The sequence below is a fragment of the Echinops telfairi genome, unplaced genomic scaffold (assembly GCF_000313985.2).
Source record: "Echinops telfairi isolate 266 unplaced genomic scaffold, ASM31398v2 ScPeMD7_7406;HRSCAF=8444, whole genome shotgun sequence".
In the NCBI taxonomy this organism is placed as follows: Eukaryota; Metazoa; Chordata; class Mammalia; order Afrosoricida; family Tenrecidae; genus Echinops; species Echinops telfairi.
Genome location: NW_022111306.1, coordinates 3576144 through 3589918, shown reverse-complemented (window position 1 = coordinate 3589918; position 13775 = coordinate 3576144). Strand labels below are relative to the sequence as shown.

Genomic DNA, 13775 nt, shown 5'->3' with positions numbered 1-13775 from the left:
CCCTTGGTTCCTGGACCCATGAATTCTGGCTGTTGGAGACACAGCACCATATATTGGCTGCTGGTTTAGAGCGTATACAGCTTCCTTGAGAACACTGATTGCCTCAGCCCCGCAAGTTGTTGCCACCAAGTTGGCACTGTCTTTAGGACAGTGGTCTTTAGGAGCCCATTCCATCGTTCTATCAAGCCAGCAGCTTCAGGATGATGAGTAAACTAACTACCTTAGCGCCTGATCCACAGCGCCACAGCACTCCTTAGTTTTAAATATAACCCCTGGTAAACAAGTACAGGGTAAATGCTTTTAGAAAACATTCTTCCTGCTCAAAATGAAATCATGTGAGAGCATGTATTGAAGAGCCGGAAGACGTAAAGACCCGATTCATTTATAAATAACAAAAGTATCACTAAGCAAAGTAATTCATTAGTATTTACAAAATTTGTTCCAAAGTCTCTGCTCTGTGTGATAGTTTTAAGGAAGGTGACCAGATTTTGAAGAATGGGTCACTGTCTCCAAGAAGTGTTTCCTGGCTGTCTTGTTAAGGGACTGTGAACTACAGTGGGATATTTGCTCTCGCCTCCCTTCCATATGGAATAAAGTCATGCCAAAAAGTATGAAGAGAGTCGTGGGAGCTGGTGAGGCAACAGAGCTGTCATAACAGTATGATCGTGAGCCAGTAGGTGCAGTGAGTGACTCGCAGGCCAGACTTCACTACACAGGAGATCCCCACTGAAGGCGACTGAAGTGAGGTTCTCAGGTATAGCGTAGGAAGTGCATTAAAGTAGGCAGAGAAAATTGTTACTGGAATAAGATCTTTTTCGATTCTTAAAGCACAATAATTCTCTAATGTGTTTGTTTTGAGATACTTGCATATTTATTTATAGGATCATAGTTACAGGTTTAAAGTTCTGCCTATCTAGTGAAGACAGAACCTTTATTTTTAATCACTTTATTGGGGGCTATTAACAACTCGTTAAAATCCATACATCAATTGTATCTGATATATTCCATCATTCTTTTCTAAACATTTACTTTCTATTGAGCCCTTGGGATCAGCTCCTCTTTTTATCCCCTCCCCCCCGACCCTGCGGCCCTTTGATAGAGTGTAGATTGTTAATTATTTTCAAAGCTCACACCCACCTCTGTCTCCTTTCCCCTCTGGTTTCTGTTGTTCTTCCCCCTGGATGGGGGTGTGTGGTTAGTTATGTGCCGTTCATTGATTGGTGTCCCCTCCCTCCCTATCACTCCCCCCTTCCCCCTACCCTTTTGATATTTCTATTCCCATTCCTGTTCCTGGGTTCCATGTGTTGTGAGTTTTATCTCTTTCCTACACCTATGTACATGCTCCCGTCTAGTCTAGATTGAGAAGCGGCACTGGGATCATGGTGTGTGTGTGTGTGTGTATGTGTGTGTGAGGAGGCTTCAAGGGATCAGAGGTATACTGTGTGACCCGTTAGTCTTCTACTGCACCCTGATTCATCCCCTCCCTATGATGACCCCTGTGTGTCGGGGACGTTCCATTGTCCATAGATGGGCTTTGGGTCTCCACTCCAGCCCCCTTCTATTCTCACCAATGCATTTTTGTTTGTTTGTTTACTGTTTGTTGTGAATCTTCTAATGCCCATTGCCCAGTCTCAAGAACACCTCACGATCGCACCTGCTGGTGTGCTTCTTCCATGTGGGCTTGTTGTTTCACTATTGGATGACCGCTTGTTTAACTTCAAGCCTTTTAAGACTCTAGACACCACTATATCTTTTAATAGCTGAGCACCATCCTCTTTCTTCACCACATCGCCTTATGCACACATTTTGTCTCAGCAATTGTGTGGGGTGGTGGGTGGGGCGAGCATCACAGAATGCCAATTTGTTAGAACAAAGTGTTCTTGTATTGAGGGAAGGTATGAGCAGAGTCCCAAGGCCCATCGGCAGCTTCAGTGCATTGCCTTCTAAATATATGTAAATAGGCCAATACCACTATTGTTGTGGATTAATGTATTTACATAAGTGCACACCTCTGTTACTCTCCCTATCTATGCCTTTGCTTCCTAGACAGAACCTTTATTTAAAGCAAGACATCAAATACTTTTCAAAATAAGGCAGGTCTGTTTATTAGACTCCAGTTGCAGAAAATTACTTCCGTACATCCATGTTATATTGTGTAACTTGCTGTTTTCCAAAGGATAACAAGTAAAATGCTGGACACAAAGTAGTGGTTATATAGTTTGGAAGTGACAAATGGTAGGGGATTTTTTTTTAAATTTCACTTTAGTCCCAATGTATCCAGATACTTTAAAACTATAAATTATTTAAGCCTCATTTAGATCTAATGTCAGTCCCTTGCATGAGATAACACATTAATTTTTTTCTTAATTGTAGATCTCAGATGAAGTATTGTAACTGACTTGTCTTTAATTGGGAGCTAGCATATTATGTCAAAAGGACTCTTTTTCCCTTATAATTGCCAAATTGTTGGAAAGTCTGCTTTAAATGGAATGTGTCATAAAAAATCATAAACATTAAAATGCATGGTAAGTGAATTTTTAAGCAGGTCAGGTGTTCTTTTGTCAGTCCACCTACTTATACTGCACATATCACACAGTCTTGCTTTTTACTGCAGGGGAACCTAAGAACGAAGCAGGAGTACTTACTGATTGGCTATTTAGAAGCATGTATTCTTCATGATTTGAATCTGATTCAGTCATTTCACTCTGTGGCCACTCTGTGGTCTTTCAAAAACTACCTAGAGCAGGGGTCTTCAAACTTTTTAAACAGGGGGCCAGTTCACTGTCCCTCAGACCCGTTGAAGGGCCGGACTATAGTTTAACAAAAAACTGTGAACAAATTCCTATGCACGCTGCACATATCTTATTTTGAAGTAAAAAAAACAAACGGGGCAAAAACACCCGGCGGGCCAGATAAATGTTCTCGGCGGGCCACATATGGCCCCTGGGCCAGAGTTTGAGGACGCCTGACCTAGAGTTTCTTAGCACCTTGGGATTTTGCTGTATGTTGCCTGAAAATCAGAGAAACTAACAGTACCTATTTCATAAAGTTGTTACAAGGATTAAATTACTCGGTTATATGAAATACTTGTAAGTGGCATACAATAAGCACTCAGTGATCAAGTGTTAGCTATTCTTATTGTGCTAATCATGGCGGCGGCGGTACTCTATAAAGTGTACTCCACAATCTCACTTTTCTTCAAAGCCGTTTTACTAAGAGATGAAACCTTTGTGTGTCAGCAAGCTTACTTTTGCTTATCTTGTGTTGGCTTTGGCAAGGTCAGGGACCTAATGTGCAACAGACCATCTGTGTAGAAGAACATAGCTTTTGCTAATAACTTCTGCCAGCCCCTTTGGTTTCTGCAAGATGTGACCAGGTAATATCAGTTTGGCCAGTTCAGCTAAAAATAAGTTTGGCAGTCAGCAAATGACTGTTTTTTATCAGCTTCCTTTGCAGATCCTGGAGAATTGTGAAAGACCTCAAGGGTGACCTCACTGCATTGCCAATAATTGACTATATGACTTGTTGGTTAATGTTTTTACTCATAAAAGACATCATCTCTCTATGTGTGTTAGACCAGGCTGACTAGAGAAACAAATCCAAAGACACTCATATATGCGTGACAGAACTCTATATCAATTAGTAGTTATGCATCAAACATCCCAAACCAGAGCAAGTCCATAAACTCGATATTAGCCCATGAATTCCACTTCAGACTCATGCAGCGCATGCAATGATGCCAAATGAAAATCCCAGACCAGTGGGTAGAAAGTTACATGGATCTAATGGCGGTGGACGCATCTCCAGGGTTCTGGCTGCCATCAGTGTAGCTCCATGTAGCTTGTCATTAGGAAGGTAAAGCAGAGCCAGTGTGTGTCTTGCCTCCAGGGAGGAAGAAGTTCCCAGAATTCTTGTGAGAAGGCCACGCCTGCAAGGAGGGAATCGATCAGGCACCTGATTGACAGGTTAAACTCCACCCCTTCATTCTTTTATCAAGTGGGCATTAAATTGTGTAACTACCACACAATGGCACAAGTTCTGCTGATTCATTTTCTTAATGTCTGTCAGAAGTAGAATCTAAGCATATAAAATGTGGGCCTGCTAAAAGGACTTACATCAACACTATTAGAATGAAACTAAGGGCTTCAAAGGAACAAATTAATGTTACTAAGAACAGCACGGATGGATCTTAAGTATATTTGGCTAAAGACATTAAAGCCAAAAGGTACATATCCTTATACATGATATTCTGGACGAAACAAATTGGTGGTGAGACTGGGGTAGGGTTGAATTCAAGAAAAGTCTGTGTGTGGTGAGTGTGTACTACACCTTGATTGTAGTGGTTACATAATTGTATGCATTTGTCAAAACTTAGAAGTATATACCAAAAGGGGAAATGTTACTGTTTGTTTGCTTTTAAGGGTCTTATTTGTTTACAAACCAAAGGACAAATTGCTTGTAATGTTGATGCAAGTCATTTTCCCCAGGAGTATGAAGGATGGCAAATTCCTATTAACCTTATACTGAAATGTTAATAAATTTTCCATATAAAGATTTCCATTTCATGGCAGAGATCACCTGTGTTTCCTAGTATGTCAATTTTCTCTATCAGGATGCTTTGGCCTGCAAATGGCCATCTGATACAGCCTGACTTAAACAATAAGGGATGCTTTTGACTCTCCACAATTTCAGCTTCACTCTGCAGTTGATAAGGTTCCCATATACAGCCTTCAAGCCTGTGTGCACCCTCATTTACATGGAAGGTCAGAGAGCTCGTTTCCCTGTAAAGAGTGCCTTTCGCAGAAGTCCAGTATGTATCTCCTCTTTTCTCAGTGGGTCATGATTTTCCTATGGCAAGGGACATGATTAATCAGATATTATGCCATCCAGAGCCCCTAGTTAAAAATGTGCATGAGGGCAGTTCCCCCAGTGGAAGTGCCCACATGGTGACAACATACACAGACCAGCCAGATTTGGAGACCATTAAGAACGGGGGAAGATTGCTCAGTAGGCATCCAACAATGCAAGTACTGCACCCTGCGGGGGACTGAGCTAAACCAAATCTGAAGACCGCAGGTTCTTAGTGCAATACTGCTCAGAACACAGATTAGTTAAACATTTGTAGAGTACATGACTCATACCAGTGCTGCTCTTAGAAGGAAAATAGTACCCCTTTGCAAGAAATAACAGATACTGCCTGTGTATCTCCTGTATGTGGAACACAGTGTAGCATTCACGTTGGTTGGTAGCATTTACACACATCATATGCTGATTTAAAATCTACTTTGTTCTGGAGTTTTTTACTATGTTGCCTGTATTATTGCTTTATACTCTCTTAAGAGTGAACAATTTTTAATTACGTCCAGCAAGTGAATTCTGACTCAGAGCCATCTTATAGGACAGAGTAGAGCTGGCCCTGTGGGTTTCCAGTCCTGTAAATCTTTATGAGAATGGAAAGCCTTATCTGTCTTCTGAGAAGCTGCTGACTTTGAGCATAGTGGCTCAGTGTGTACCTCAGACCAGGGTGTGGTAGACACTCAAGTACCTGCATGGGGCCCATGGACCTTAGCCCTCCACAATTATCTTCATTCCTAAGTCTTGGGTTTAACCCAGAGATCCCCCATTTCCCAACTGTGGCCTACCGCTGACTGATCCATGTGAGAATCAAGGGAATTCTGGAGGAGCTACCAGCCGTCCTCTGGGAGAAAGATGAAGCTTTCTACTCTGTAGAGGTAGAGTCTCAAACCCACCCAGGGGCACTTCTACTCTGATCTGTACATTGACCCAATGGCAGCAAATATATAGTGTAAAGAGTGAAGATGGTAATGTTTCTCAACTATACATTTTACACATGAACTATAAAATGCTTTCTAATAGAAACAAACAAGGCCACGGGCTTTACATAGCTGAAGAAAGCTGCTTAAAGAACGGAAATCCAGCAGGCTCTTCAAAGGAAAGTAAGTCTTAGCCACCCAGTGAGACAGAGCAGGAGCACATGCCACACAGGGAGGTGTGGGGACAGGATGGCCAGGGAGATGTTTGAATCATGGTGGACAAGTGCCTCTAAACACAGAATGAAAGAGTCACTGGAGAAAATTGCTAGAGACAAACATGGAACAACTCAATGCTACACAGTATCTAGACTTTATGCAGTCAGTCTATGGGGACCTATTGATGGATTTTATTTCTAGGAGTAGAATAGTATGTGCAAAACAGAATCTTATGAAGATGCCCCATGTTTCAATATGTAAGGTGGGTTAGAATCAGAAAATACGCAGTCCTTGGGTTATGTACAACCCACCGTAATAAACCGATCCTATGCATGGGTATATGCGAAGCGAATGTTTAAATATGCCTATTCAATCTGGATGGCTGCTGATATGTATCCTCAGTGAGGCACATGCCATAGACTTGTTAGGGTTTCTATCAATGGGTAAACTTGATAAGATTTTTTTTTTTTGCAGCAGATGCAGGCCCATCATGGGGGCTTCATAGGAAGACCTTTTAATAAGATTGACAACTGTGTTAGTGAGAAAAGGGCCAGAGTAGTTATGCTGAGGCATTTCCCCCGTTATGACAGTGTACCTGCTTTTTCTTCAAGGGTCACAAGGGCCAGCCTACAGTAATTCCAGAACCTTAACACATTCACCTTCGAGCCCTGGTCTTACCCTTCAGGCTTCTTTCCCCCACACTCGAAGGGCACTGGAAAGAGAGCTAAAATTACCATGTTGAGTTGGGGTGTAAGTCAGAACGCAGCATTCTTTGAGGAAGGGCTAGTGAAGGGGAAATGCCACATTCAGAAGTGTCTACATTAAGGGTGTGTTGAGAAGCCAGAGCTTCACATTTTGATAATTTGTGTTCAGCGAGGGTTTCTTGGTTTTGTAGCAGTACTTATGAACTTATCCTTATACACGGTATACAGTACATCAAGTCAAACATTTGACTTACATTGATGTGAACCATTCCCCATTGTGCTGGCTTATGTACATTTAGACTTTTAGGCAGATTTAAGAGTGGAACTGTTTAAATTGATTCCAGATTCCAAAACAAATTCCTGGAAAGGGATAGAATGTTTACGAGGGAGTCGGGATGGGTGGTGAAAGTTTTGCAGAACAGATGAGTTGGGTCAGGAGGAGACCAAAATAGTAGTAAGTGTCCAGCAGTGGTTGGGTCTCTGAGATGGTAACTCGTGATTCATGTGTTCAATATTTTATTGAGTGCCACTGTTGCACTGATATGTTGTAGTGCCAGATTGAATAGCTATCAAAGGAATTATGCTCCCATCCTCATGAAGTTAATAGGGCAATAAAAACATACTGAAGCGCTGTATACATAAATGTGGAGAAGATTAAACCCCAAACACTGTATTATTTAAAACAGGAGTGGAAGTATAGAGGAAACAAGCTTAGCAAAAGGTTGACTATTGAAAGAGTTCAGTGATGGGCACACGGGATTCATTGTACTCCTTCCCTTCTTTCATATATAGTCTGCATGTTTACAAGTGGAGTTGGCTCACAGGCTAAAAGTAAGATGAGACATTTCAAAGAGTCGAGTCTGAAAATCGCCTGAGAGACGGGGGAAAAGTGAGGAAAGCGTCACATTCAGGGACTCTGAATAAAAGTATTTTATGGAAAAGATGGATAATCGTATTAACTTCTTCCAAAGAGCAATGAAGAAGTTACATATTCATTTTGTTTGTTTGTCAGAATTGTTGGGTGGCTGAGGGACTGGGTACCTGAGCAGTTTGAGAAACTGTTTTGATCAAATTATTTGAAGGGATGTTTACTATCTGAGAAAATTGTGTAAGTTTTCTTTCCTAATATGTGAATATCTGTTCTATTTTTAGGAAACTAATGAGCAAAAACTTCACAAAATAGCCAATGAACTCTTGCTCACTGAAAGAGCTTATGTCAACCGACTTGACCTGTTAGATCAGGTAATATTTTTCTCTCTCAGGATTATTATCGTCGTAACTTTGTAATGAAAGTGATTTAGAAACTGTAAGAAGAGTCTTCCCTTTTGCCCACTAAAGCTACTTCAAGGAAACCTCTGGCACTTTTGGCTTCTCCATGTATTCACTAAGGACAAAGGAATTTATTAAGAGCTGAAGTTTCTCTGTATACCAGTCAGAAAACGCCTTCTAATCTGTGCCCTTCACTATGAAACATTTGTCTATTTCTTGATACTTTATTGATATCACCAAATAGACACTGATTATTCTATTGTTAATATGAATATATCATTGATCCTTTAGTTTCTTTTGCAGTTACCAATGTGTGAGTAACCTGAACCCATATAGTAGTAGGTCTGTCCAGAAGGGATTTTGTTTATTTAGAAATCATTTTATTGGGGGGCTCTTACAAAATCCATACATCCATTGTGTCAAGCACATTTGTACATATGTTGCCATCTTTTTCAGAACATTTTCTTGCTACCTGAGCCCATGGTATCAGCTAACTTCTCTTTCACCCTTATGAACCCTTGATAAATTGTAAATTGTGATTGTTTTCATATCTTAAGCCGTCCAGTCTCCTTTCACCCATGTTTCTCTTGTTTGTCACCCTGGGCTGAGGGTGGGGTTGTTATACATTGATCATTGATTGGTTCCCCCTTTCTCCACCCACCCAGAAGGGATTTTATGAGTTGTACTTGTTCACCTTTCGGAGACACTCTGGGCCTGGTATGAAATGGCTAGCAGTATCTGTTCGCTGTTGTTGACCCTGGAGTCTCCTCTCACATTTGGTGCTTTCCACATGGGCACAGCTCAGCTATCATTTCCATACATTTGGAAAGTATGTAAATATACCATAAGAATAACTATTGAAAACTAAGTAACTTCAATCTTGGTTCAGTGTTAAGTGTAGCAGGCTGGTTTCTAATAAGAGGATTCTGGGTTAGAGAAAGCTGTCCAGTGTGTTTGTTAGTTGTAAGAACCACCCTTTCTCTGCTGCAGGGGCACTGAAACTTCATGGTGGTCCTTCGATCATGTGTCCCCTTCTGGGAGAGGCCTGAAATTTTCTCATTTGTCCTTAATAAATGTGTCCTCTCTTCTACACAACAAATTTTAGTATTGTTTTTGGTCAGCTACTGTTGCTGACCTTTCTGAATTTTAGAGTCTTCATTGCTACAGTATCCTCCCCACTGTGGTCTCTAGGGGCATAATTTTGTGTTGTTTTTGCCTCAAGAAAATGCAATGGAGGTGAATTTAGAAAATTAACCACCATCTGGACATTAGGAAGGAGCAGACCCTCCTTCTGCCTAGGTTAACAGAGTGGCAATTAAGAGGTACAGTTACCTAGTGGAGGAGAGCTGAGGCGGCAACACTTTCTTTTTAAAATTTGGGTGAAGGTACCTGTTCCTAGTGCAGGAGAAGTTGGGTTTTCATTTTTTGTTTTATGTCTCATTACTGAAAAGCAAGTAAACATATGATTGACCAGATTAGTTATTGGACACCTGTATTTTGGGAGTTAAATCATATCAAGGAGCTTACATATTCTTAATAGGAAAAACTAAAATTGTTGTCAATAAGTTGCATAAGAGGTAACAGAGGAGCCATTCACAACACTAGAGCCAAAACACACCAACAAGCAACCAGCTACCATAAGTTGATAGCTACTCGGGGCAGCCCGTGTAAGTTAGAGTAGAACTGCATGCAGCCTTTCCTGGGGCTGATTTTTTTTTTTTTTTGGAAGTAGATTGCCAGCACCTTCTTCCAAGGTACCTACCTCTAAGTCTACATTTAGGTTAACATGTGAGCACATTATCTGTTCACAACACCCAGGGGTGCTTTCAAAGCAGCAAAGAAAAGTGGTAAATATCACAATTTTTTTAAGGGAAACATTTTGACAAAAAGAAGTTTCCCTAGCTCTTAACTCTATGCTAACATAGAAATAAAGGGTCATAATTTTTTTTGTACCTCACACACAAAAAAGTCAATCATTTGTCTTAACATCCCACTGATAGAGCATATAGCCTACACTGGAAGCAAGATCTCCTAATTTATATTCCTGGTCTTTTGATCTAAATGGAAGCTTATACTCCTAAATTGCAATTAAGGTTGTGTTTCTTAAACCTTGAACTTTTCCTTAATTGAAAAAAAAAAAAAAAGACTAAGCTCCCACTGTGTGCCTAGCACAGTGCTACGTCATTGAACTGTGAATCTGATAAGATGTGTGATTTATTTTCTGATTCAGGTATTTTATTGCAAACTATTGGAAGAAGCAAACCGAGGCTCATTTCCAGCAGAGATGGTGAATAAAATCTTTTCTAATATTTCATCAATAAATGCCTTCCATAGTAAATTCCTATTGCCAGAGCTGGAGAAACGAATGCAAGAATGGTAAGAGGAGTAGACAGCAAATGCTATGTAAGGAAAACGTGAAAAGCGGTGCAGAACTGTAGCAAGATAAGGGTGCTAAATGTGGGTGTTAAAGAGTGCCAGAGAGCCAGCTTCAGCTGAAGAGGATCTCATTTCTTCTCGCTAAACTATTTTTGACAGGTGGAGGCAAGATACCTGGAATAAAGTTAGACTCAAGAATTTCATAGTTTCTTTATTTACTGTATCATCCCGAAACACCCTTAGAAATTAGGTATTCTTTCCCACTTGCCCAGTAAAGGAGGTCTGATATTGCACCGTGTGTGTACAGAGTTTACTTTTCTTTTTTAAAAATCATTTTATTGGGGGCTCATACACTCTTAATATAATCCATACATCCATCCATTGTGTCAAGCACATTTGTACATGCGTTGCCATCATCATTCTCAAAACATTTGCTCTCCACATAAGCCCCTGGCATCAGCTCCTCAGAGTTTAGTTTTCTTGAATCCTGTTAGTTATTGTACCCGTTCTGTAAGATTTTAATAATCCATCTCTCTCTCTGTTTCATACAGGGAAACTACCCCAAGAATTGGTGACATCCTTCAGAAATTGGCACCTTTCCTTAAGATGTATGGAGAGTATGTGAAGGGATTTGATAATGCGATGGAATTGGTTAAAAACATGACTGAGCGAATCCCCCAGTTCAAATCTGTGGTTGAAGAAATTCAGGTAATAGGACTGTTTTGGTTCAAAATGTTAAGTTTTGTTTTCCATATAAATTAGAGAAGGTCGTTTAGATCTAAAGTTTTACCTATAAATCTATGTGAGCTGTTTAACTAAATCTCATTATAGTCTCTTTTTCAGCAGTGTGCAAAAACATCTGATTAAATCGAGAGCTCAGTATGGTAGAGGCTATTGAGCACCTGCCATGCTAAGCAGTGAGTTCTCCATTTACTCTTGAGAGACTGGAAGCTAGCTTTACCTGGGCCCTCAGATATCTACAAAGAGCCCCATACTTCCTTTCAGAAGCAGAAATGGTAGAATATAAGTACTGAGATTTGGAAAATATCCTCATTGAGTTTTTGACACTTTGTGTCCATATCCTGATTTTTTTTCTAGTCAACATTATTAATCACTTATTCTTGGATACAGTTTAAATACTGGAAAAGAACTCTTTAGATCATATAAGATTCTTGGGACAGGGACTAACAATAGCATTATCGCTTTTCTTTGCATAATTTTCTCTCATGCAAATCTATAGAATGGGTTATCTTAACATTTTTGTATTCTTAAATTTCTGACTCCATCCCACTTATGGAAAATGGCTTTTTTAAGAATAATTCTTAACAGCCAGTTTGGATTATCTTGGGGTTCATCCAAACCAGATAATTGTACCATATATACTCATGTGGTGTATAAGCAAGTGTTGTTTTCAGCACATTTTTAAAATTCAGTTTTTGTGGTGAAATTAGGTGCCTCAGCTGATATTCGGGTCGGCTTATACTCGAGTATGTACGGTATCTACTGATTACCTTTCTCCTATGAAATATTGCTTTTATTAGATAAAAATAATGGAGGGGAGGGGGGGAGGAACGACAGTCAACAGTTGTGTTCCAGGCAGTGATGTGGCTAGAGACTTCTCTAGAGCCTGTTCTTAGCTTTCATCATTTGAATATTTATCTAAATTTCCAAATGAAACTGGAGGCATGTAAAAATATATACTTGCTTATCATACATTCTTGCAATCTGGGTTTCTTAGAGCTTTTGGAAAGATGAAATAAACGAAACCAGGTCAACTTTTGTACGGCACGTGGTACAATTTACTCTTCGAGTATTTGGGTTTCTGCTACTAACCAGTCTCTGGTTGCTGCGAACTCCGCTTCCTTCAGAATTTCATACTGATGCACTCTCCCTTCACTCCTTCACAGCGGTCTGTCTCTTCTTTTTTTTAATTTCTTAAGTTGGATGCTTGGATTGTTGACGTGAAACATTTCTCCTTTTGCAGTAGAAGTATTTTAAAGCAATGCATTTTCCTGTAAATATTGCTTTAGCTGTGCTACATAAAATTTTATGTTTTGTTTTCATTTTTAAAGATTTGGAAATTATTCCATTTCATTTGTCGGTATCTGATCCTGTATTGTATGGCTTCAATCTTTTCCAATTTCCTTCTCTGTTTCTGGTAGTAAGTATATTTTGTCTGATTACTATAGCTTTCTTTCTTATAGGTACTATTTACATCATTTCCCTTTGTATCCTTTTACTTTAGTTTTATGTGTGTATCTTAATCTAAGGCATTTCATGTGGTAGTATTCTTGATGTTATCCCCTAAGTTCTTTTTTTGAAATTTTTGCCAAACCTAACATCTGTGGGCACTCTTGACAATGTCTACTAACTTCCTTTTTTATCCTATCTGCATGTCTTAAATAATGCAACAAATCTGGGATCAAAATCGCCCTTCATCTAAAAGTGGTGGTTGTTACTTTTACTGGTTTCTTTGTTTAGCAGCTCGCTTGAAAAAATGCGTTTAAATCTACCTGCTCTGTGGTCTATAGTCACTGCTGTTTCTGCTTTTGTTTAATAGTCTTGGCTTTCTAGGCATTATCTCTATGGAGCTGTCTATCAATAGGGCAACATATGGTTCAGGAGATTTCCAGGACGGCTGGACTCTTGTTTGCTGGCACATGGAGTCTGCCAGGGAAGTGTGCTGTTTTCGGTCCTCTCTTGCCTCTGCTCTGCTGTCACAGACCCTCAGCATCCTGCCCTCCCCACTTTCCATCTCAGAGATCTTTCCTTCCACTGACCAAGTGGCTGGGGGCTTGCGTCCCTCTCCCCACTGCTGCCATCCTTCAGCAGCATCAGGAGAAAAGCTGCCAGTCTCAGCATGTCCCACCTGGCAGACTGATGGTGACTGAGGGGGGGATGTGAGCCACCCAGGCCATAATCTCTCAGTTCGCACCCAAAGCTCAAAGATTTTAAAAACAATTTCATACTGTGTTAGGACTCTGATCCGTTTTTTACGTGGCGCCATGGCAGTTTTATTATTTCCATCCAGCTCCTTCTTGTTTTTACAGGAAGGACTTGCTACTCTCTTCGCTCAGTCATGGCCATAAGTTGTGCCTTTCCCCCCATTCACTCACTTGGCTCCTTTGACCAGCCCCTTCTGAGGACAAGACAAAGCACAGAGTCTGTCCCCTTCTTTTAACAACCTCAGTGTTACCACATCTCTCTGTCTTTAATCACTTGACATATGTAGATGCCTCCAGAAATGGGGGGCTCTAGCTTAGTCCTCTAACCCCAGCCATAAGTTGCTAAGTGATGACAACACAATTTTCTGTATGGACACCTTTCTTTTAAAACAAAATCAGTATGCTCCATATGGATCTGTAGCTCCCAAACATTTCTTCCGAGGTAGTTTGTGTATGCCACGCACAGAGTGGATAATACTTTGACATAATTA

General features: G+C 40.3%; 1 protein-coding gene and 1 long non-coding RNA gene across 7 annotated transcripts in view; one reads left to right on the top strand and one right to left on the bottom strand.

Moving 5' to 3' along the window:
- FGD4 (FYVE, RhoGEF and PH domain containing 4) overlaps nt 1-13775 on the top strand; it is a 265432-nt gene that overhangs the window by 210369 nt on the left and 41288 nt on the right. For 4 of the 6 annotated variants that reach the window (XM_030887344.2, XM_045296371.1, XM_004700011.2 and 1 more), the window contains 3 exons: nt 7847-7936; nt 10194-10339; nt 10891-11047. In XM_030887344.2, coding sequence (XP_030743204.1) covers nt 7847-7936; nt 10194-10339; nt 10891-11047 — 393 coding nt within the window. Of the gene's footprint in view, nt 1-7846; nt 7937-10193; nt 10340-10890; nt 11048-13775 lie in introns of those variants that run through there. The other 2 variants (XM_045296374.1, XM_045296373.1) reach the window with 2 other exon arrangements.
- Nucleotides 3888-13775, bottom strand: part of LOC123522414 — an 85100-nt gene continuing 75212 nt past the window's right edge. Inside the window, exon 3 of the long non-coding RNA XR_006680681.1 lies at nt 3888-3928. This is a non-coding gene — a long non-coding RNA (uncharacterized LOC123522414). The remainder of the gene's footprint in view (nt 3929-13775) is intronic.